Source organism: Bacillus rossius, chromosome 11 (assembly GCF_032445375.1).
Source record: "Bacillus rossius redtenbacheri isolate Brsri chromosome 11, Brsri_v3, whole genome shotgun sequence".
Taxonomy (NCBI): domain Eukaryota; kingdom Metazoa; phylum Arthropoda; class Insecta; order Phasmatodea; family Bacillidae; genus Bacillus; species Bacillus rossius.
Window position 1 is genome coordinate 26,807,194 of NC_086338.1, and position 26,137 is coordinate 26,833,330.

Genomic DNA, 26,137 nt, shown 5'->3' on the forward strand with positions numbered 1-26,137 from the left:
TGGAAGGGAAACCACAGTGCTTACAGATCATAAGGCCTTATGCCACATGAGCTCTTGTAAACTTTTACATGGGCGTATTACCAGATGGATCCTAGCCTTGCAGGAGTATAATTTAAACATTCAACATATACCAGGCAAAGAACAAGTAGTTGCAGATGCATTATCCAGAATAGTAACAGATTCACAATCAGCAAGAGTAAAAGAATTTCAAATTCGCAGTTTAAGTAAACAAATAAAAGAAATAGAGGAGGGTATAGAGGAATTTTCTAAAAAATTGACTGAAGAGGTAAACAAGAATTCCCGGTTAAGTAAGGTAATACAAGAATTAGAATCTTCAGATTGTAGAAAGGTAATCAAGGAAAAATTTGTAATCAAAGATGGTCATTTGTTTCAAAATGTAAGTAGTGGTATTCCTAAGTGGGTACTCTGTGTTCCGAATAATTTAAGAAATGAAATATGTGCTCTAATGCATAATGAATGTGGTCATTTTGGTGTAACAAAAACTGTTAAATATGTTCAAGAGTTTTGTATTTTTAGGGATATGTATAGGACAGTGTCTAAGTGCATCAAATCATGTTTGTTATGTGCACAAACTAAAATAATGAATCAAAAATGTCAAGGTTTAATGGGTAATATTTTGGCAAGCAAGCCATTAGAAGTGGTGTGTGTTGATTTATTTGGACCTTTACCTAAAGGAAGAGGTGGTGTTAAATATATTTTGGTTGTAGTAGATGTTTTTTCCAAATATGTAAAATAGTATCCTATTAAAAGGGCTACTGCTCAAGTGGTTACTGAGAAGGTAATGGACATGTATGTAAAAGAGGTAGGACTTCCAGAAAAAATAATTTCTGATAATGGACCACAATTTCAAAGTGAGCAGTGGAAAACATTGTCTAGTATTTTGGGTATTGAGTTAGGATACACTGCGGTATACCATCCAGCTGCTAACCCTGCAGAGAGAGTGATGAGAGAATTGGGACGGTTGTTTAGAGTGTACTGTAATGAAAACCATGGCCATTGGGCAATTGTTGTAAGTCAAGTGGAAAAACTGATAAATAATTGTTGGCATGAGAGTACAGGGTACACACCTGTTGAATTGATGTTACAGGTTTTGCCTACCACGAGATTGCAAACTGCAATTAATTTTCCTAAAAATGAGGAAATGCAGTTAAAAGACAAGTTAGAAAATGCTAGGGAAAAACTAATGTATAAAGCTAGTGAGAGAAAAAAGAAATTTGATAAAAATGTTAAGCAAATTAGTTTTAAGGAGGGTGATGAAGTTTTGATTGCTTCACATAAGTTATCTTCACTGATTGATAATAAGATTCATAAGTTTTTCAAACTATATGATGGACCATATCAAGTTGAGGCCATTGTAGGCCATAATGTGTACAGAGTGAATCATACGAATTGGCATGTGTCATTGCTAAGACCATGGAATATAAAGTAAAATGTTGTGTAAAGAATAAATAATGTTGAAATGTTTGTATGTATAGGTGTAAATTAAGAAATATGTTTTAATACAATTTGAAACTTTACTGTAATATCTGTACCATTCAGTTATCGCTACCATTGTAAAGTGGTACTTGTATTGTGGTGTGAAATATGTTAGCCGAGCTGACTAGCAGCTAAAAGGGTTGTAGTTGGGCGCCCCTTACCTTTCGGCTAGCTCAGGAGCTAGGAATGATGGGGAAGATGGGATTCTCGGTCTGTTGGACCTACATGTCGTTCTATAGGTTCGACAATACAAATTCCTCCGCCTGGAATGACAGATGGAAACCCTGCTGAGGTTTCGGGGCATGTTTGTCTGCCTGTAAAGCCGTGGGTTCCCTGCAGAGATTTCTAGATGTGTTTGTTAGTGAGGTTTATGACACAGCCCTGCTGAGATTTCTGGGCATGCTATGTCATGAGGGAGAAGATGATACGGCTCCGCTGAGAGTTCCAAAAATATTACTGGATGGAGTAGTCTTTCCGCTGAGATTTCCAAGCCCGTTCTCTTCATAGAATAAATGAGTCTGGTGATCTTGGTTCTGTGAAGTATTTCACCCCTTAACCATACCGTATAGTAAGACCCTGGGAACAGGATGGCCAAATGAAATGGAGGTTTGGTTGCGTCTTTTTGAAGACGGGTCAACAACCTGCTGTATGAGGGAGATAGTGGATTCACTGTTGAGAGTGGAAGAAAGTTAAAAAATGTATTTGTCATTCTATTCGTCATAGTGTTTCTTCATATATATATTATTCATGAGATCTTCAGTTATTATTCTATTAGTGAAATCTTCATAATAATCATAACAATAAAATTAAAGGCATCAGCAGCAGAAAGATCGAATCAGAAGTTTGGTCAGCAGTCTGAGTTAGCAGTGTTATTAAAGTTTGTTGGTGCAAGTATGAGGGGTGGAGGATTTGGTTGATTCATGGATGAAAGTAGTGGGGTCCTGGTAATAAAGGAGTTATCCGTCGTCGTGCAGTTGTCGTCTTGAGAAGGCGATTGGTGTTGTTCATCGTCAATTGAAGTTAAATTTGCCAGCTAGTGTCGAGGTGCTCCACAGCTGAAGTAGGTGTCGTCGAGATTATTTTGTCGTCGAGATTGTTTTTGTCGTCGAGATTGTTTTGTCATCGAGATTGTTTTTTGTCGTCGAGATTGGTTTCATGTGGTCAGAGGGACGTAATGCCTGCAGTCCTTGTTCTAGCTAGTGCAGCTGAGATAGTGTCTTCGAGATTTAAGTTTGTCGGAGTTGTTGCAGTTTGTGTAGAAGTGCCCACAGCTGTTCCAACCAGAGTTGAGATGTGATAGGAAGATTCTTCGTAAACCAGGGAACACTGCTTGAAATTTGTGAAGAAATTAATTCTGAAACTACTTGTATTTTGTATTAATAAAACTAAGAGAACATTAGGGATGAGGATTTTTGACTGTATCAAAACTGAAATATCATTTTTAAATTTAACAGAAAATTGGTATTAATCTTTGTAATTTATAAAAAAAAAATAATTGTTTTTGAATTTCTTTTATAAACAAGAGTGTAATGACAGGATGCATTTATGTCTAAAGATGTTTTTGAATGTATTTTGTACAGGTTAGTTTTTCACTTTTGTAACTATTCAATTAAATGTAGTGTTAATTTAATTGAAAAGTTGGGGGGGTTATGTAGCATTGCAGAACCCTGCCCTCCTAATTAAATAATTTTCTTTTAGTTAAACTTCTTTTTTGTATAGGTAAATATAAATGAATCAATGTTTTTAGAGTGGTGTGTATGTTATGAGACAGTATAATCAGACGTTAAGGCTATTAATATATGTTATTTTCGCTTGCTATGTGTTTTAAGAAGGTATTTTGTATTTTAACAGACGTTTTTAATCATTACTATTTTTTATGAAATTATTCACAAATGAGCCGTTGTACCAGATTGTTACCTGTTTAGGCCTACTTTTTCAGGATATTTCTAAATGATTTTAATGTTGTAAAGTAATTTGTATTATGATTGCAGTTCTTAAATTTTATTAACGTATTGTAATATAATTATAAATCACGGGACTGTGTCTGGGCTGGTGTGATGGTTAGAAAGAGAGGCAAACGAGGCCTGTAAGTGTAAGTGAGAAAGGAACAGTGCTTCCCCGCCAACCGAGATAAAGACGGTAATTTCCCCTCTGTGTGGGAACTGTGTAATAACTGCTGTCTCACGGTGTGGGAGAGAGAACGAGAATGGAAGTCCCCGATTTCGATGTAAAATTGAAAAGAGATAGATCAGGGGAAGCCCAGAGTTCTGTGTGTACAAGATTTTTCCATGTGTTGTAACTTGTTCTGTGATTGGCTTGTATCTGTAGCATGAAAGAAGCGTGCATTTGATTGGTCTGTGAGGTCATGTGACGTCTACTCCCTGCGTGGAGGAGAGTGTGGCAAGAGTTCACCAGTCGTCTGTCGATCGCTGCCAGGCGAGGCCGCGTTTCGGCGGCTCGCTGTTTTTCGCTAGGTTTTGGCCGTGTTCTAGGCCGCACATATTTCGGATAGTTTCCTTATTGAAGGATTTAATCGACGTTATTATTTTATTATTTAAATCTCATCAAGTGAACTGAGGGCAATTTTCGACGGGTAGATGTATGAATGAAATGAGTGAATGAAACATTGGATTCGTTTTGTGCATTATAAATTCAAAGAATAAAACAACTAAAATCGACGCTTTGAATCTTTTTATTTTTGTAAGTAACAAACCGTTACACCATATTTCTGTTTCGGAATATTTTGTGGTGTTTATATTCTTGTTGACAACAGCAATTGTTTGCTTAATTTTGTGTGTTTTTTGTCTTTCTTGTGTATTTTTATTTATTTTATTTATTAGTTTTTCTTCAACAGAAAAAGTTCTTAGCAATGGCGTATGTCCAAAAACTTACATCAAGTCATATTTCTAAGAGGGTTTTTTTTTATATAATGTTAGCAAAAAAAACCTCAGTGTGACATAGTTTGAGATGTGTCGTGAAAATGTACATTTTTGCTCGCTACTGTATCTCGGTATAAGAAACATCAATACACATACCCTCACTATGCATTTGGCCTTAATTCATAGGATTTAATTATCAGGGCTGTGCAAAGTACATGTCAGGGTATTGTAAGCACAGAAATCAAACGTTAGGAAAAATCTTTACAATAATACTATATAGTAGAATCTAATTTTAATGCAACACAATTATGAACATTATTTGTGGTACTATGTTTACACATTTTTTAATGTTTTAAACTTGCTTACAAATGGCATTATGTTTTAATGGAAATAATTTTTTTTTTCATTTTAAATGTTTTTTTAAATAAGTAAGGATAGAAAAACTATTTTTTAATTGCATGAACCAGATATCACTTTTTTATATACAACTGTGTGCGGGCAGTAAATCCAGACGATAATTGCGGTCGTGTGGTAGTTATGAGCCGCAACACTTGCTCTAGCATCTATTACTGCCGTAGAGATGTACATCATCCCAACAGACATCAATGATGCATGATTTGCAATTGTAAAAATTTTCCAGCCAAGTTTTACAAAAAAATTGTACCTTGCTACATCAACACCTGATGAGAAATACACTGGTATTTAAAATGTTTACATTATTATCTGGAAGTTGTTATTTCCACTAAACACAGAATAAAGGACCATTTTTCTTTAGCATATCCCACGGTGGGGTTAATGCTTCTTCACGAGCCACCCTTATGCTACACCATCTGTTATTACATTACATTCCTGGAGAGATATTAGTATATAATTTAAGTATAAATTGCTGCTGGGTATTTACAAGTTGGGAGTTAGTGTTTCAAACAATTTTTCAAAGAAAATAAGCTATCCATAAGTTCACGTGTTCAACATTATGTTAAATTAGATTTTTGTCTACCTGTCAACAAAACTTCTATCAACTCGCCTGCCCTCCCAAGCCTTCAAGGGCACAGCAAAGTTGGAGTTAACAAATGTTTTTATTGGGATATTTTCTACATTCCTAGCCCTTTCCCTGGTAGGACGTATTTCCCTACATATGCCCTCTGTGACACCCGTTCAACCAGCCTTAGCAGTTACACCCATTAATCACATCCCACCACAAATTATAAAAATAAAGATAAATCAAATGGCAGAATGAAATAATATCACATGCTGAAGTTTCTTATTTGTAACTAATGCCTATTTAATAATTTCTGCATCAAATAAATACATTTTCTCAACAGCTACTCGGTATAACACAATTACAAACTATATATAATCCTATATTTCTCCAGGTTTTTAATGTAATTGTTTCCCTTTATGTATTTTAATTAAGACTTTTTTTAATACTGTACATTTTATGAACATTTCAACTACATATTTAACTCATGAAAATATATTTTTTAATTTTTTCCCTTATAATAAGTTTTCTTGCGTAATAAACACATTTTGTTTGATTTTTATCTAACATATTTCTAAGAGAGTTTTTCTTTATATAATGTTAGCAAAAAAAACCTCAGTGTGACATAGTTTGAGATGTGTCGTGAAAATGTACATTTTTGCTCTCTACTGTATCTCGGTATAAGAAACCTCAATACACATACCCTCACTATGCATTTGGCCTTAATTCATAGGATTTAACTATCAGGGCTGTGCAAAGATCATGTCAGGGTATTGTAAGCACAGAAATCAAACGTTAGGAAAAATCTTTACAATAATACTATATAATAGAATCTAGTTTTAATGCAACACATATATGTACATTTATATGTGGTACTATGTCTACACAATTTTTAGTGTTTTAACCTTGCTTACATATGGCATTATGTTTTAATGGAAATAATTTATTTTTCATTTGACATATTTTTTAAATAAGTAAGGATAGAAAAACTATTTTTTAATTGCATGAACCAGATATCACTTTTTTATATACAACTGTGTGCGGGCAGTAAATCCAGACGATGATTGCGGTCGTGTGGTAGTTATGAGCCGCAACTCTTGCTCTAGCATCTATTACTGCCGCGGAGATGTACATCATCCCAACAGACATCAATGATGCATGATTTGTAATCATAAAAAATTCCTGGCCAACATTAAAAAAAATTGCACCTTGCTACATCAACAGCTGATGAGGAAATGAAAAACTTAATGATGTACAAACATGACAGAGAAATTACCACTGACAAGAGCCTCATGATGTACAAAGGCATATATGGCGGATTCAGTCAGTACATCATAAAGATATGCCACATTTTGTGACAGAACAAAATGCTAAGGAATGTAGGAAAGTAAAAGTAACTTGCTGGCAGGGCAAGAAGGATATCTGCTTGCTCTCAACCATTCACAACTGTGAAATGTTAAACATCACAAGAATAAACAATACAACAAAGAAAACTAAATTAGATATAGACTATAACAACACAATGGGTGGTGTTCATCAGGTAGGCCAGCATTTGACAAACTATCCTATCCCAAAAAAAAAAGGTTAATAACATTTTACAAAAAAAAAATATTTTCGCTTACTTAACAGGCATTGTGAAATACTTTGTTTTGTACACAAAGCCTGAAGGCCACTGGGATCATTTACAATACAGACTAACTGTGGCACAGAAAATATTCTGAGAAATACCAATCCCAAGAATTCTCTTGTTGTGGTGAAGCCAGGAACTACAACTAACCCTGTATGTTGACAAAGTGCCATTTCCCAAAATTATTCCTCCAAACAAGAAAGCAAAAATTTCTACCAGACAATGTGTGGTTTGCTTTTTTTTTTTTTTTTAAAAAAAAAATTCTAAGGGGCAAGAGGTTAAGGAGAGAACAGGTACTTCTACTTTAAGTGTGATGTAGGCTTTTGTACTGCAGCCTGTTTCAGAATTAAACACACAAAAAAAAACATTCTTCCCAAATGAAATCCCACAAGTGTATTTTGTTTGTAAGTAAAAGTAAATTTGTGGTATGACTCATGCTTTGTGTGATATGGCTTTAGTTATTCAAAAATAATTTTATAAAAAAATAAAAATGTATACCTACGTAATTATATTTCTAAAAATAATGTTAGTTTACTATAATAAACCTAGCTTGTAACTCTCGTTTATAAAATTGTTTGCTTAAAAAATTAAAAACATATAATTATATTTCCAAACGTACTGTCAGTTGATTATAATAAAACTATGATAATTGATAATAATGATATTTGTAAAATTACTGTCTGCTTCCATGTTTGTAAAACCAGATGGGGCATAAATATGTATACATATCTTAATAATAAAGGAGAAATATTATCTCTCTATCCTTCGCGTAATGCAGAGATGGAGAAGCCAAGAGCAGAGAAATTTGGTACATAAGATTCTTTACAGGGGTTCCATTTGTAACTCAAAACGATTTTTCAAATTTGAATTTTTTAATTTAATTTTTTTACAGGTTTTCACCCTTGATATTCCAGTGAGTCTTAAGGAAAAAAAATCCTGTCTCATTGTTGTCATGTTTGTTAAGCTTTTAAGCTTTCATTTGCAGCAAAATTTATTTTAATATTACCTTCTTTACAGCAGTCGTTCACGGCCGTTATAATTGCAGTTTCTATTTAGGTTTCAAATAAAACAATATACAATTTAAAAGTCTGTGGTATTTTATGTGAAGTATTGCATTCTTCCTAACTTAAAATAGGCAAATGATAATACGAAAATGGCTAAATATGCTTTAAACTATATATTGATGAATTTAAGACAGGATATTCTGATTAATATAATTTAATCCCATTATTAGAAAGATAAAAATATTTTTTGGTTCGTCGACTGTATCAACTTTGATACAGTTTTTTTTATTCGGGCTGTGGAAGGGGTGTATCCATGAGATGTGGTAGCGGCGTACCAATGAGAACAAGCAGTGGTGTACCGAGGCCGGGCAGTACCAAAACAATCAGGACAGGCAGTGGCATACTAATAAGGGAGGGCAGTAGCGTATTGAGCGGGTAATGACCACTCAGAATAGACAAAAATAATAAGCAAATAATTTTTATATGTATATAATTATTTAAACATTTGTCATAGACTGAAATAATTCAAAAATATTATATAGTTATAAAGCTATGGGACAATTGCATAGCAGCAGTAATGCAAACAGACTGCAAAGACTATTATTTTAACTTTAATTCATATAAATTGTAGATGCAATTTTATTTTAATTTCTCATTGCATTGTTCATGTTAACTGTTTTAATGTTACAATTATCTTTAGTTTATAGTTCGTTATAAGTGTTTCTCATTTTAAGATTGATAGGAACTATGACCCCAGGCCATAGTAAAATTTTATTAGAAAATCTGATTATTAAGAAAGTTTGGAAGAAGAGAGTCTAAAAAAAATGGCCTGATAGTGAAGTAAATTTCATTACCAGTATAATTTTGAGTGTTGCAAACTTATTAATCATGGAAATCATGGTATTTCATACTGAATTATGGCCTCAAGATAAAATTAAATGATTGCGATAATATTTGTGATGAATAAAATTATTACGAGCGAGATTGATGTGCCTAAAGCTAGGACTGAGGTGAGCTGAATATCTTAAACATTTCCGAATATTAGCTTAACCAAATATCTTGTGTGGTCACAGAAATTGACACTATTGAAATAGTCGCAAATAACTTTGTTTCTCCCCATAACTTGTATTAAAACTAGTGGTCCTATAGATTATATGATTATCTAAATATATTGAACTGAAGCCGAGGTACAGTCTATATATGAGAATATTACGAACCCCAAAATTTAGTTTCTTTTTAATTTTCATAAACAATAATATTCAATAATACTTTAACTTTTGTTAGAAGCCGGACCCAAAATAACTTCCTGTAACTATATCAACAAAGTATAATTTAAAGCATGTGTTTGGTTCCTTATATTATTCATATGCTTTGTGTGTTGTGCATGTCAAAACAGTAATATAAATATTCTGAAATTATAATTTATCAAAATCTACTTGTGTTCTAACATCACTGATCAGTCAGCTGTAGAACCAAGTATTTACAACAGTAGAATCCCGCCGATGCGACCCTCCTCTGATGCGTTCATTCCGTTTATACGACCGTTTTTTGAAAAACCGTGAAAAATTTGAGCAGAGAAAGTCGAAAATTTGAGTAAAATCGGCTGAAAAACAAGTCTGTTACACTTTGTTGGGCACTATGTGTTCACGTTTATCTTGGCGAGCGCTGTACATCAAGCAAGCAGGCAGGCATACAAAAGACGGCTAAAAATAGATACCACCCCTCTAGACTGTCCACGCTAGCCAATACCGGTAATCTGCGCGCATCACCTGATAGCATCTACGCGCGCGTCTATTGCCGTCCCGGTCCCGTGCCTTTTGTCTTGCGACTGGTTAGTGTGATCTTGCCAGCTGCATCTCGGGTGTCACTGGCCACACAAAGCTGTGTTCACTGTGTTAACGACGTCGCCAGGTGTTTGGTTCTCGGCTATTTTTCTATAACATCGCTGACTTCGCACATGCGCAGCTAAACAAAAAAAAAATGCGTGGAATTATGCTATACACTTCGGACTTGCATACCCCAAACAAGGGGATCCAATAAATACTCGCGCTAAGTGAACTCGCGGTACGCGAGTTCGGCTATGCTAGCCGGCTGGTGGTTATTTTCGTTCAAAACGTGGCGAAGGAACTTGTGTGGATCAGGTAGAAAACATTCGGCTATAAACGAAAGATATAAGAACAATGCTATCCTGAAATGCTGTGACATGTTTTTGGAGTAGATAATCACAGCGACAGACCGACAGGATGCGCTCCCGCCCTTGCCGTCAGCGATGTTTATTTTGACAGCTCAAGCAATTATCTTTTCCAAGACCCTTCACAGCGTAAAAAAAAGAAAAAAAAAACACGTTCGAATGTGGATGGATAAGTAACTATGTAGTAAAATAAATATATTTACGGCCCTGCTAAATTTTTCTATTCAATAAAATTTTGAGGTATTAGTGATTTTTCAGAAGAAACTGCTGTGTGACTAATAAACAAATTGTATCATAAAAACTAGGGATGGGACGAATCCACATTTTGGTCGAATCCGAATCCTTGTTCGAATCCTCAGTGTTTGTCATCGAATCTCGAATCCCAGTCCCACACTAAATTTCACATGTTATTAAAAAAAATCACATTTATTTTAAAAAATTACATAGGCCTATGTATTAAAAAAAAAATCACATGTGTATTTATAAAATTATAAAATAAGTGCATAGTGTATACACCTGATATAAAATAGAGACAAATAACCTCAAATGCCACACACGTAAGTTTGCATCCGTCTAATTCTCTGTTAAATTAATCCTTCCTATGTTTTCAATAAAATATGTTTGTATAACACACCATTTAAAAAAGTTACGTTTTTTTCTGCAATGTTATATTATTGAAGATTGGAAATGATCGAGTAGTTATGCTAATTGACAAAATGCATGGTAGTTTATCTTATGTTTGTGCTATTTCCGTTACCTTTATAGTATTGTTTAGGTATACAATTTTCTAGAGCTGGACGAACCTCAGTTCTCTAATTTCGAACTGAATCGAACCATAGCAAAAAAATTTCGAACCGAGACGAACCAAACCTCATACAGAAATAATTATTTGGAATTAAAATGACCTGACCTGACCTGACCACCAGCATATCTGTCTTTAACTGAATGGTGAGAAAGAAAAGTTCTCCAGCCATATGTAAAATTAAAACATTATATGGCTTAGCTTTATTAAATTGCAAAACATTTTATAAGTTAAGTTTATGCAATAAATAATGAAGGAAAGAAAACAGTTTAGAGAAAGTTATTTTGCATTTAATTTCTTTATATATACTTTTAATTCATGAAGAAGTTCCATCTAAATTTCAAAAAGACTAGGTATCTTACTTTTTCAGTGTAAATTAACCTTCATTAAAAAAATATATTATAAAGATGACTAACATTCAGCATAAGGCCACATAACATTTTTTTGTGGTAGACATAATCTAAAATTTTTAATAAGTAAAACTTTTTAATAGGACATTAAAAAAAAGTCGAATGTGAATTAAGTTACCTATCTACATTACAAAACCCGCTGACTGCAGTTGCTGTTTTCTTGGAAGAATGCTGCTCGTCAGAAGAAACTTTAGACATTTTTTGGGGTGGTTCTGGGTCATCTGGGTCGTCATTATCTTTTCTCCATTTAGAAAACTTCAACGACGTAAGCCTGCTCATCGCAAATCACCTCAAGAACAATAATATTGTTATCGTAACGTAAGAAGTGTGGTTATAGAAATTTGCGTCGGAAAAAAGAAAACACGAGAAATAATTATGGCTGCCGCAACTACGCTAGTCAACTTAGTACCGTACTGTAAAATTTACTGGACCAGTACTTTTAATACACAAGATTAAATTAATATTTTCAGTACCTGACTGTTATAACCAAAAAGGCCTAAGAAAATAAATACATCCCAGTAATTTAAAATAGGTACGTAATTTACGTAATCATTTTCTACCGCATTTGTCTTGTGTTAACTTGATCACGTTAGTTTTGCCGAAATACGAGAGTTCTCGTACATGCGCTTTAGTTTAACGTATGGGGTACGCAATCTTTGGTGATTTTACAACACTTCTCGTACATGCACTATAGTTAAAGGTATAATATACAATACCTTTGGCATTTGTACGATAGTTTATATTACGTAGTACGAGAAATGCATACCAAAATCTCTAAAGGAAACAAAAAACAAAGCGTGCCTATATGAAAAAAATGCTATGCGAGTTATGCAACAATTAATAATTTTTTTTTTATTTTGTCTGCGCTTGAAACTGTTGAGGCGACGATTATGCGATAAAAGTAGGAATATTACATGTAATGGAATTTTGTTGTGCTGTTTTGTGAATGGTCTCAAATGGGGGTTAGAAAATTAGAAAAACCTCATTTTTTTAAACAAACGCTCGGTTTTTCGAATATATTTTATGAGGTTTCGAACCGAACCGAACGTAAGGGTTCGGTTCGGTTCTAAATTTTGGAACTTCGCCCAGCACTACAATTTTCAATTACTACCTAAAACTCTTAAAAACCCACCTCGAATCCTACCTCGGATCCTACGAATCCTCGAATCCATAGGATTCGGTATATTCGACGAATCCAAGATTCGAAAATCCCATCCCTAATAAAAACTTAAACTTATTAAGTATTTATTAACGGCGAAGAACAGTCGTATAAGCCTATAAAAAAATTTATTTTACAGAGAATGGACTATACAACCTGGCTTTTGCCGCACGCGGTGTGAGAGGGGAGGAGGATGCAACAGTTTCTCATGCAGAAGGTTGAAATAAAGGAGGGAATGTGTTGAAATGTTAGTTGAAAAAGGGGGGGGAGGGTGTTTTTACATGGTTTGTGGCTCTGGGAGGGATGAGCCTTGAAGAATTAGCAGGGGATGGGAGAGGTAAGCGTTACGTCACATAATGACGTCAAGCCGCCGCTACCGCCAGCCTGGCCGGAAGAGTTTCTTACGCTCTCGCAGAAGCTACCACAGCGGCTTTTCGTGCGGGCGGGTAAGATAACATGACAGCTGAGACGGCTTTTCGTGCGATAGTGGACGCGCCCAGCTCGGCTAAACACTGCCCGAGCGGCATTCACACTATGTATCCGACGATGCGGTGACACCCCGAATTCTCTATTGCGACCATTCCGTTTATAAGTCCGTTTTTCCGGGAACTGTGAGGGGTCGCATCAGCGGCATTCACACTATGTATCCGACGATGCGGTGACACCCCGAATTCTCTATTATAAAGGTTGAACTTGTTAATTTCACATAACAAGATGGATGAACAAAATTAATGTAGCATATTTATAATTTCACTTCACTACACATTTTATTTCTCTATGAACCATAAAATCAGTAATTTGTATTTATATCTTTGAAGGTAAAACTTCCTTGCTCAAGTAATGATATTTGTTTAACGAATAAGAATGTTTTTTTGTCACAGTTCATATGTAATATTATATGACGAATATTTGTAAAACAACCTGGTATTGGTGGAAAAGATTTAACAAAAATTAGTGCTAGCTAATAAAAGTTTTGTTTGGAAGGAATAGAGAAAACGAAAGGGAATTGATATAGGAACTTCGAATAGGAAAGACATGATATTTTTATGACTGCAGAAATTGAACTTATAATTGGTGAAATCTTTTGAAGAATTACAAGAAATGATAGGAAATAGTAGTAATATTAATGATTTGAAGAGAGTTAGAGAAATAAAGAAGAATTATTATTTTTAAGAATATTTGAGTACTACAAGTCGATACCAGGAAGAAGACTATAAACTACGAAGACTGAAATCAGATTAAGGCGTTTCCAGGACGAAGAAAGAAGTATTTCTAATTTTCAACTATACGAGGACGAAGACGATCAACGATAGGCGTTCCCAAGACGAAGACGATCAACGATAGGCGTTACCAGGACGAAGACGATCAACTATAGGCGTTCCCAGGACGAAGATGGTCATCTAGAGGCGTTTCCAGGACGAAGTTTGAAACAACGAAAGGCGTTCCCAGGACGAAGACTACTCGTTAATACCAGGCGTTCCCAGGACGAAGGTACAAGACAGCGAATGGGCGTGCCAAGGATGAAGATGCAGAAGATTCATTGCTGAGGTCCTGACCGAAAGAAGGCAAACCTAGTAACGCATAGTTCGTTACCACGGAATGATAACAACAGGTCGGTCATAAAATGATGAATGAATGTCACCACATTTACTAGCTTGCAAAACTGACAATCGGGAATAATTAAGATCATTTGAAATCCATTATTAAATCTTTCACATTACCAGGTTGCTAAAGTTAGAGACAACTTGAGTTAAAATTCACAAAATCGTTGTATACCAGCTAATCCAAGGTTTTACGAACTTTTCCACGACATACCCAACTCTACCCCTGAATTAGTCCGGACAATAATAAATATATTTTAATTAATGGTGTGTATTACAAATTAATTAAAATAGCAGTAATTGCAATGATTATTCATTATTTCAACTTCTTAGAAGTTGTGGCGCCCACAAATTAAAATAAATGATTCGTTCTTTTGTTCTTATCATATAAATACACCAGAACGAGTCTAAGTACTTTCGAGTCTTATCAAATTAGATATCTTTATTATAAATAATAAAGAATTTGATAGCTAAGGCCCGTTTACTATTGCGACCATTCAGTTTATAAGTCCGTTTTTCCGGGAACTGTGAGGGGTCGAATCAGCGGGATTCTACTGTATATATATATTTGATAACAAACACTTTTACTATTCACCTATTTGACACAGCCACATGCAAACCCCATTTATATATATATATATATCCTGTATATAAATAATAATTATGCAAGAGGAACTCTAAAAAGTCACTGCATTGTAATTGCACACCACCAGAACACACCTCTACAGTATCAATGAGGAAGAGCATTGGATTACTAACGAGGAAGAGCAGTGGTGTACCAACGAGGAAAGGCAGTGGCAAATCAACAAGAACGGGCAGTGACGAACCAACAAGGGCAGGGGCGAACCAACAAGGACAGGCATACCAATGAGGAGTGCTTTGAAGCAGTAAGAAGGAAGTACAGGGGGTATCCATGAGAAAGGCAGTGGCATACTAATGTGTATGGGCAGTGGCATACTAACAAAGATGGTTTGTAGTGTACCCATGAAGGGGGAAGTGGCGTATCAGCGAGGACAGGCAGAGGTGTACACACATGGACGGACAGTGACGTATACATGAGTTTGGCAGATGTGTACATACAAAGAACAGCAGCAGCAAGCCTACGGGTAAAGGCAGTGACGTACTCATACAAGATGGCCATTACTGTAGAGACCCGGAAAAATTGTGTCTCGTTTATTCAAGAACAATTACATAACACTACTTAACCGTGGGAAATGAGTTAATGCAAGTTATATATTTTAGGAAATATTGAACTTGTCAATGTCTTTGAAAATGATTGTATTCACAAATTTTTGTAGACATTCAAAAATATTCACGAATTTTGAGTTATTTCAGTCTTTTTTATAATTATTAAATGGATAATTGAAACGCATCGTGACGGCAGAAGATTATTACCGGCAGAATATTACTACCGTAGCGCATCAGCCTGATTTGAGTGGCAGCTGGAGACAGACATATGAATTTTTTTTAATGTGGTCAGGATATAAAAAATAATATATCACTCTGGTTTATAAATATTTTTTTCAATCTTTAAGAAACGTATTGCAGTTGTAAAAAACTTATTAGAAAAGGAACGTAAAATTTAAAATGTGATTAAACCATAAACGCATGTTGGCATTGTTCCTTGGCAGACGCTGTCAGGAAGGACGTAAAGATAATTATTACAGATGCACCGATTCCGATACCGATAATCGCCGATAATTACATTTTACCGATTAATCGTTATCACCGATTATTTAAATACCGATACCGATGTAAGTTGTATTTTACACATCCTTTATTTTCTCGTCAGATTTCGTAGACATATTTCGCCGCATATCTTACGCCAGATTTTAAATAAAAAAAATTAGGCGCACACTCACTATTTTAATTTAGTATTCATTCCCGCCGCTATTTATTTTGTAAACATGCAACTAAGAACCATACATACCTGCATACAGATAAAAGTTGTACTGCCAACTTTAGAATAAGACAGCATTAAAGTGGTTACGATTACGATCAGGTTTAGCAGCACTAGCGATCATAGTGAGAAATAATGAAAACGTCCGAAAGGAGAGAGCGGTTGCTTTAGCACCAAATGTTTGCGAACTTCAGTGTTGGCTAACTTTCCTGTTATTGGCGTCTTTGTTGACATCATATAATCTATGGAAGTATTCCGAAGGTGTTGTGTTTTTAAACGTAAATGTTTATTATTGCGAATGCGTATTTCTGAAAACGAGACTGTTTTAAACAATGGCGACGCGGGAAAAGAGAAGTGAAGTGTGGAAACATTTTACTACGAGCCAAGAAGACGATAGTAAAGCAATATGTTTATATTGTGGTGCTGTAATATCACGTGGTGGTTCTTGCCGATCAAGCTACACAACCACCAACATGTTGCATCATGTTAAGACACGGCATCCTCAGCAATTTGCATTTGCAGAAAGTACAAGCCAGGCGTGTTCTACTGAGAGGGAACATTCGGTTGCTGGCCCTTCTCAGAAGAAAGTTAAAGTAAGTCTACTACAACCAACACTTCAAGACGTAGTCGAAAAGAAATTACTGTACAATTCGAATGATCCACGAGCTCAGGAATTTACCACATTGATTGCTGAAATGATATGTGTAGACATGAAACCATATGACATTGTTAATAATGATGGTTTTAGGCATCTCACGTCTAAAGCAGTTCCGAGATACAACATTCCTTCAAGGAAACACATGGCCGATACAGTAATTCCAAAAATGTATGAGAAAGTGAAAAATAAAGTTAGAGAGAGACTTTCTAATCTTGACAATGTTGCTGTTACAACAGATTTGTGGACAAGTGAGGCTTCGTCTCAGATGAATGATTTCATTAGTGTCACAGCCCATGGAGCAGAGCTGTCTCAGAAGGTACATTTCTGCCTTGAAGTTTTACCTTTTGATGGTGATTTGCACACTGCAGTAAACATTGCAGACAATCTCTTGCACATATTTGAAGACTGGGAGATAGGCAATAAAGTATGTGCAGTTGTTACTGATAATGCATCTAATATGAAATGTGCCGTAAGAGATCACCTCAAACTGCCTAATATTCCATGCTTAGCTCACAGTGTTCAGCTTGTACTCAAAGATGGGCTGCTGAATCAACGTCCAGTTCGTGAACTGCTTGCGGCATTCAGGAGCATTGTAGGGCATTTCAGTCATTCAACAGCAGCCAAAAAAATTCTTGTCGATGCACAGAAAAAGGTAAACGAACCTCAGCACGTACTTATTCAAGATATTGCGACACGATGGGACTCTACTCTTCATATGTTATGACGTCTTGTAGAACAGCGTCTTTCCATCACGGTTGCTCTCCAAAATTGCTCGAAGTTTAGGTGTCAGATTACAGCTGAAAATTGGTTGCTTGCCGAGCAATTAGTAGATCTTCTTACATACTTTGAAGATGTGACCAAGACAGTCAGCAGTGAAAAAGCATCTGTAGCAGATGCTATACCACTAGTCAACAGCCTAAATCACATGCTGGAAATGAAGATAACGGAGGTTAAAGCCGTTAAAGGTGCCACTAAATCTTTTGCAACCAATTTGAAACATTCACTCGGCTCACGTCTTGGTGAATTGGAAAAGACTGAGATTTTCCTAGTAGCTACGATGCTTGATCCTCGTTATAAACACCATCCATTCCAAAATCCTGACAGCATTGAAACAGTGAAAAATAGTTTGAATGATAGCATGACACTGCAAAAATGTGATCAGACTTCTGAGTCAACTGGCACTTCTAGATGTGCCATTTCTTCACCTGGTCCTTCTGCTACACAGAAGGGAATTTTGCAGATGTTCCAGAAAATGGTTGATAAGTCTTTAGCTGCTACAACAGCTTCAACTAGGGGTAAGTACCACATACACTGTGCTACAGTCAACAAATCTTATTATTTAATTGCTAAACCAAATATTTGTCATTTTGTAATTTTATTATTTACAGGTAATGTAATTGAAGAACTGGACAGTTACATGAAGCAGCCAACATTCGACCTAGGGACAGAACCGATTGAATTCTGGTTAAAAGATGTAAATTACCCACATCTGAAGAAGGCAGCACTGAAAAATCTTATAATACCCCTTGGATCTGTGTGCTCAGAGAGATTGTTTTCATCAGCAGGAAACATTCTCCAAGAGAAGCGCAACAGGATGTTGCCTGAGAACTTAAGAAAGCTTGTTTTTTTTAATTCAAATTTGCCAGTGTTGAATTATGACTACTAAATGTCAACTGCGTGTTTCACATTATATATTTACTTTTAAGAATAAAAATAAATAATATAAGCCTGTGAAGATATTTTAATTCTTAGTATTGCTTGATATACCGTATATACTCGTGTATAGCGCGCCCTTTTTTCCCCTCAAGTAAAGGAAAAAAATAAGGATGCGCGCTATACACGGAAAAAAAAATTTTGGGGTGGGGGGGAGGCGGGGAGGAGTGGAAGTCGTTAACTGCCGGGTGACGGGTGACGTTTCTGGCCAGCCCCCACACATACGCACAAGCAACAAGGCCTCTGTTTCACACACACACACACACACACACACACACGCGCGCAAGCTCGCACATCATGGTCTTTTGTTTATTTTTAGACCTCCCCCCTTTTCAGATAGCCAGCTCAGAAGTAGTAAAAAGAGAGAGAGAGAAAGAGAGAATGTTGTCACCAGTTCCCTCCACCCCCCCCCCCTCCCGGCCAGCTTCTTCGCTTCCTCCATTCCTCACCGGTGAGTCATCAAGTTCTCCGCGCCAGCTTAGCAACGTAGCTCGGCACGCCTCCCTCCCTTCCTTCCTTCCACGTACCAGTTGTGACGATATAGCGCTTCATTATCTTCCGTTTAGACAGCAGAGTTTATGTATTTTCTAGGGATGGGACGATTCCAATATATCAATTCTCGATACCCAATTCTCGATTCTCTATCGATTCTCGATTCCCTATCGATTCTCGATTCCTATATCGAGCAACTGATAGGAGATTTTTTTTAACATACATAGAATTTCACTTGAATTCTGAATTAAAGAGGTTTATTTAAAGCCACACACATTTAGCAAATACTTGGAAGTTAAACAGCTTTCAGAAAAAATTCAACACTTATACAAATTGTAGAAACTGTTTTAAACTTTTAATTTATGTACATATAAAAGAAAGATATTGTAGTTCACTTTTTAACAATTAGACATCACTAGTTTTAGATCATACAAAAATTAACCCAGAGGATGAAAATTAATGTATTAAAAAAACATAGGGCCTACTCAAAACTCAACAAAATGTCACTACTGTGAACAAAACAATTTACAAGTTTTTGTTTAGAAAAACAAGCCTTCGCACAGTTTCAGGGTCTAATCGATGACGCTTTTGGTCAACTATCAGGCCAGCAGTACTGAAAAGTCTCTCAGAATACACTGTGGATGGTGGTATGCTAAGGTACTTTTTTGCCAGTTTTTTAATGTTAGGGAATTTGTAATTTTCCTTCCAGTACTTGAAAATGTCTGCAGTGGGAGGAAGAATTGGTTCCTGAAGGTAAGTGTTTATTTCATCCTTCACAGAGGTTTCCTTTGATTCACACTTGGCATCATTCATGATGTTGTTGTAAAATGCCCACATTCCATGACTCGCTGCTGGTGCTGCTGTTTGCTTTGTTTGGACATTGGGTAACTCAGGCTCTGAGCAGTTGGTTTTTGTTGCTTCTTCAATTAAGTAATTTTGTGCCACTTCAACACACTTTTGGTTAACAAACACATGGCATTTTAGTCGAGGATCAAGAAGTGTTGCTGCTGCAAACAAAATTTCTTGCTCCACTTCTGCATACCTTAAGTTCAATGAAGAAATTAGATCATTTTTCATACCCAGAATTCCTGAGCCATTGGGTGCTGGCTTTTGTAGCTCTCTACGTGTGCTGTTAACAATCGGTATTACCTCTGATGCAGTCACAGTTGCAGAACTAACAGCAAGTGTAGCATGGTTAAAAATGCTCAGTAAGTCAGACACATGGGCAAGTAAATTCCAATCTGCAGTCGAAAGTTCTGCAGGCAAATTGAGCTTCGTTGCAGCTAGGGTGACTGCCTGCTTTTGCTCAAGTAGACGTTGCAGCATGTGTAATGTAGAATTCCATCGGGTGGGTTCGTCTTGGATGACTTTATGCTGTTTTACACTCAGAACAGACTGAGCATTTTTCAGTTCCTTGCATGCTTTACTTGAGTGTTTAAAATGACCAACAATGCGGCGGCATTTTGCTGTCAAACTAGTTACATTCTTGTTGTTAAGTAACCCATCTTTAACAACAAGCTGAAATGTATGCGCTAAGCAAGAGAGATGTTGAAACTGTGATGTCTCTAGGGCACTTACGATGTTCCTACCATTGTCTCTCACAATGCAAACAACCTTTTCACTCAGATTCCACTCTTGAAGAGTTTCTGTGATAAAAGTGCAAATGTTCGACCCTGTGTGTGAGAATTCAATAAATGGAATTACCTCGATACAAAGATGTTGCAGAACAAAATTTCTGTCGACAAAGTGCACCGTCAGACTCATATAATCGTCGTTATTAGTTGAAGTCCACATGTCTGTTGTAAGGCTCACATACTCTGCATCTGCCAGCTGTAGTTTAACACTTTCTGTGCACTCATTGTACATCTCTGGTATCACTTTCTTCGAAAAATGTTTCCTACTGGGCATTGCATACCTTGGCTCCATGAATTTCACAAATTCAGTAAACCCTCTGTCCTCGACAATACTAAAAGGCTGCTTATCTAGGCACATCATTCTTCCAATATGTCTAGTTATTGATTTAGCTTTTGAGTCACCTGGTTTGAAAGGTGAGGTTTGAGTTATAAATTCTTTGAGTGTTGGTTGGACAAGGGATTTCTTGGCTATTGGTTTTGGTTTCGGTTTCAGCATTTGGCACTGTTTGAAACTTAGAATGTCTGTGGGATTAGTTGAGCTAGGATCATCAGGTTCAAGTATTGTACAAGCAGATGACTGGGGTATTGACAAAGTAGTGCTGCTGCTTTTGCTAGGAGATGAACAAGGCTGATGACTGACTGGAATCAAAGGTGATGAAAACAATGAACCACTGTTGCAGGGCAAGGAAGTTGATTTCTCTGCATGAGCTGGTAAGTCCAAGCCCCTATTTGCTGAATCAAGTTTTCTCTTCTTGGTATTTTCAATAAACGCGGTATGTTTCCCAAGATGTTTTTTCATGTTTGTTGTTGTTTTTGAAGAACCACCTCGCGAAATTTTCGTACTACAAATTTGGCAAATTGCATAATTGTTGTCGTTTGGATCAATAAAAAAATGCTCCCAGACTTCACTTGACATGATCGTAATTAAAAAAACGTAGTAAACACTCGGAAGTATACAATGTTTTTAAAGCATTTTAAAAGCACAGTACAAATACTTCCAGATATACAACAATTTCGAAGTGAAGTCGCTGCAATCAATATAACTTACTTACCTAGTAGGCACGTGTTTACGTTTTGCCGATGCTGCTTTCCTTAGTTGATTCGGCGGCCACGTGCTAGCTATCTAATCTTACTGATTCGGTAAAACTGAACGCGCCAACGACCATTTGTGATAAAATGAAAGCGCCCGTTTTTTTTTCTCGTAGCAAATTGTTATATCGTGCCATACAGCACGGCAGCAAGCTGTAGCAGTGTATTTAATCCATGGATATATACTCTATGGCTACTACATCTATGGTATCTCGTGATGTTATGTTGCTATCCTAAGCCACGCCTAATATATATTTAAAGCCGGCAGTAATAAGTGTAACTATTAACAGTCGGGGCAATTATAAGTATATAATCATTTAAAATGTTTAAAGGTATGGTACATTTGTACGTTACGTTACGCAGTTGTATTATGTTATTGGTACGAGTCCTCGGCGTTTATATTTTCGTTGCGGCGAGGATACAATAAATTTTTATATACCTTTTTATTACCATTAATTACCGTGGAATAATAAAAAAAAGGTTACTGTATGTAAATCAAAACAATATGTAGTTAAAATTACGGGTATATATTTGTTAGTAAACAGACGTGTATAGCTGATTTATGAACAGTAGTAATGGGCAAAAATCTTCACTAAACTTCCGAATGTTTAAAATTTTCAGGGAGAATTATTTTAGAAAGCATATTATGCTGGTTTTGGCATTTTTATTCCAGTACCACATATGTTTTGTATGTTTGTAGTTAAATTTTGACGCAAAGATTAGGTTAGGTAATCGAAAATGCAAATAATCGACGTTTTTCCCCGATTCTCGATTCTCGATTAATTTCACAGAATCGATGGGTATCGGGGTATCGAAGAATCGAATTTCCCATCCCTAGTATTTTCCTGACGCATCACCACACATCAATTTAAATAATCAGGTACCACAAAATGTTAGTAAAATTTATTTATGGGGAAAAAAAAATTTCATTTTTTTTTCTTTGGAATTAGTTGCAAAAATCGTGGTGCGCGCTATACACGAGGGCGCGCTATACACGAGTAAATACGGTATTATTATTTGTTTAATTTAGCTGTTGGAAAATGAAAATGTGATAAAATAATCGGTAATCGGTTTGTATCGGTATCGGCCGATGTTTACGTTGGTTATCTGTATCGTTTCGGTAATCGGTAAAGCCTTATCGGTGCATCACTAATAATTATATCGCGGTGGCCACTGCTGATTCAGGCATTCAGCAGTCAAATCAAATACTTCCTTTGTTTTGGCAACTCGCCTACACTCCCAAGCCTTCAAGGGCAGGCGAGGTTGGCGTTAATGAAAGTTAAGTCATATATCTCATTTTTGACTTGTTCTTAGAATATTATCATCACTCCATCCGTTTTCTTGGAAGGATGTATATCTCTTCATATGCCCCTTTTGAATCAGCATTAGCAGTTACACCCATGAATCATGTACCAGCCACAGATTTGAAATAAAGAATAATGAAACGGCAGAATGAAATAGCATCACAGTCTGAAGTGATCTATTTGCAACAAATGCCTATAATCATTTCTGCATCAACTAAATACATTTTCTGAACAGTTACTAGATATATCACAGTTAAAAACTATATATAACCCTAGATTTATCCTGGTTTGTAATGTCATTGTTTCGCTTTATGTAATTCCATTTATGTTTTTTTAATATTGTACATTTTACGAACATCGCAAATATTTAACCCATGAAAATTCCTTTCCATTGTTTACCCTTTTGATAACTTTTCTGCTTAAGAAGTAAATTTTGTTTGGTTTTTTTTTAATATTTTCTGAAGAGGGTTTTTCTTTATATATTTTAGAGAACAAACCCTTAGTGTGACACAGAGATGTCTCGTGAAAATGTACATTTTTGCTCGCTGCTGTATGTCACTTTGAGAAACCTCAATACACATACCTGCATTATGTGTTTTTCCTTAATTCAGAGGGTTTAACAATCAGGGGTGTGCGAAGACCATGTCAGGGTCTTGTAAGGACAGAAATTAAAGTTAGGGAAAAATCTTTACAATAATACTATCCAGTAGAATATAGTTTAAATTAAATGCAACACATATATATGTACATTTATTTGTGGTACTATCTGTACACAATGTTTTTTGTCTTTTAAACTTGCTTACATCTGACATTATGGTTTAACGTAAATAATTTTAATATTTCCTTTGACATGTTTTTTTTTTTTTTTAAGTAAGAAGTTAAGGATGGGAAAACTTTTTAATTGCATGAACCAGACGTCACTTTTACTTTGATACAACTGTGTGCGGGCAGTAAATCCAGACGATGATTGCGGTCGCGTGGTAGTTATGAGCCGCAACACTTGCTCTAGCATCTATTACTGCCGCGGAGACGTACATCATCCCAACAGCCATCGAATGATGCATCACTGGGCAATGAAACATACGTACATCAAAGCCAGTAGGACAAGTAAAGGCCTGCATGGCACATCTAACAGAAGTAGGGTGATGTTCCGAGCTACCGATGGGGGTGTTGGTCACTTTATCATGTTGACGTCATTACTGGCGTGTTACGTATTTCAACATTTTGAGATCAAAGAGGCTAGGGTAACATGTCAATGGCCACATACTGAGGTTAGCACATCAAGGCTGATAACTTGAATTCACTGGCATATACATATCATTAGGGTCGACACAAAAGGTGTTGGAACAGTAAAAATAGTTTGGATCAAAATGATGATGTGGTTGCCGTTTATATTATTTTAAAATCGTGTTTATAAATACTGCACTTACATGTTAAACAAGGAAATGAGAAAAGGTGAGCGGGAGAGACCGACCTCTGCTGGTACGGGTAGAGCTTGAGCAGGTTCCACACCTCCTCCGCCACACAGCAGTTGCAGTCCATGAAGGACAGCGAGGGCAGGATCACCTCGTCCAGCAACGTCAACACCTCGTAGTACAGGCAGCTGTCCGCCGGCCGCACCGGCTGCCCGTCCGCCCCGCCCTTCTGCGAGCACAACCACGCCTTGCCACGCCTCACAAGTTCTCTTGCCGAGACGCAACTTGTCCGGGGCTCTGCTATGCACACACTACCTTTTTGCTTGCAAATCAGAAGGAATACATAGAGACCGGATCGTAAGCAAAATAGCTATAAAACTGAAGTAACAAGGAAATGGAAATCAATACACTGCTAAAACATTAAAATTTAAGTCAATAAATACACTGCCTAACACCAAGACAATAGACGAAGCACTATGAATTATTCATGAATTACTGATGGGTCGAGTCACCGTATTTCAGCATCGAGTCGAGTTCGAGCTAAACAAAGAAATTTATCTTTGAGTCGAGCTCGAGTCGAACTATAGAAATTTGTCTTCGAGCCGAACTCATGGAAATTTGTCCAGATGAGTCAAACTTTTTGTAGCACTTGCATCTAGCTGTCTGATGAACAATTTTTTCAAAAAAATTCCCAAATCTCTGCTCTTGATTTCTGTTCGTCACTTTGTGACGTCTCAGGCCGTACAAACATATCCATTCCACTAATACTAAACCGTTTATGATTAATACGATGCCGGTGACACAAACATTACTTTCAAGTGTAAACATAAAGTTCAACAGCCTCAATTTTCCGTTCGGCCATGGAAAACTGGTTGAAGATTTTAATTATTGTTGATATTGATTTATCAAAGCGGCAACATTCCCTGGCTGTATGATGACTTACGTAGGCCATTGGCCCGGAGTTAAAATGGCGGCTATCTAGTGTTTAGTAGTAAATATAATTTACTTCCAAAGCTGCCCAAATATTGACTATGTTCGAGGTCTTGTTCATGACTGAATCTAGAGAACATTTTTTAATTTCGTTATAGTTAAATAAAGGTATTTTGTAGCAATTATAAATATTAAGTTCATATTGAAGGATGGGATGCATTGTTTGCTGTTATACACGATCGAAAATAAATAATCTTCCGACTTTGTTTTCAAGGTTTTCAGTGTTGGATAGAGGCTTTCCACTAGGTAGGCCTAAATAATAAGATTTATTTATTTTTTATTTTAAAGTGCATGGTTTCGGATAAGTACCGTCACGATTGGAAATTGTGCAACATTATGGTCGAGCCAAAAACTAAACTTTGACGAGACTCGAGGACACGATCTTAATCAATTTGGTTTTCAAGTCGAGTTTAGTTTCGCCGGCTCGACTCGACTCGCTCGATTTTTCGAGTCTCGACCCATCACTATGAATTACCTAATTTTAGTACATGCAAAAATTATGTACTGCATACAAAAAATGTATTTAGTTTTTAGTATAAAGGAACTCAGTTACAAAGCATGAAAGCATGAAATAAACAAACTTGTTGTGATGACTGTTACAAATTCATTCAAAAAAATAAAAGAAAATGTGAGTGATATCTATTATCTAATATCAATTGGCGATTGGAATTTCACAATCAACACCACTTTATATGTCACACATTAACTGAAATGTGGCTGTTTGTATTTGATTCTATTCAATTCTGTAATGCGTGCGCACTCTTACACAGAAAACTAGGCCTGTGTGAATGTA

The 26,137-nt window shown here is 36.2% G+C and overlaps 1 protein-coding gene across 2 annotated transcripts in view; it reads right to left on the reverse strand.

The window, feature by feature from the left end:
• Positions 1-26,137, reverse strand: part of LOC134536715 (THO complex subunit 2) — a 188,786-nt gene that overhangs the window by 134,662 nt on the left and 27,987 nt on the right. For both annotated transcript variants that reach the window (XM_063376592.1, XM_063376591.1), the window contains exon 11: positions 24,414-24,583. In XM_063376592.1, coding sequence (XP_063232662.1) covers positions 24,414-24,583 — 170 coding nt within the window. The remainder of the gene's footprint in view (positions 1-24,413; positions 24,584-26,137) is intronic.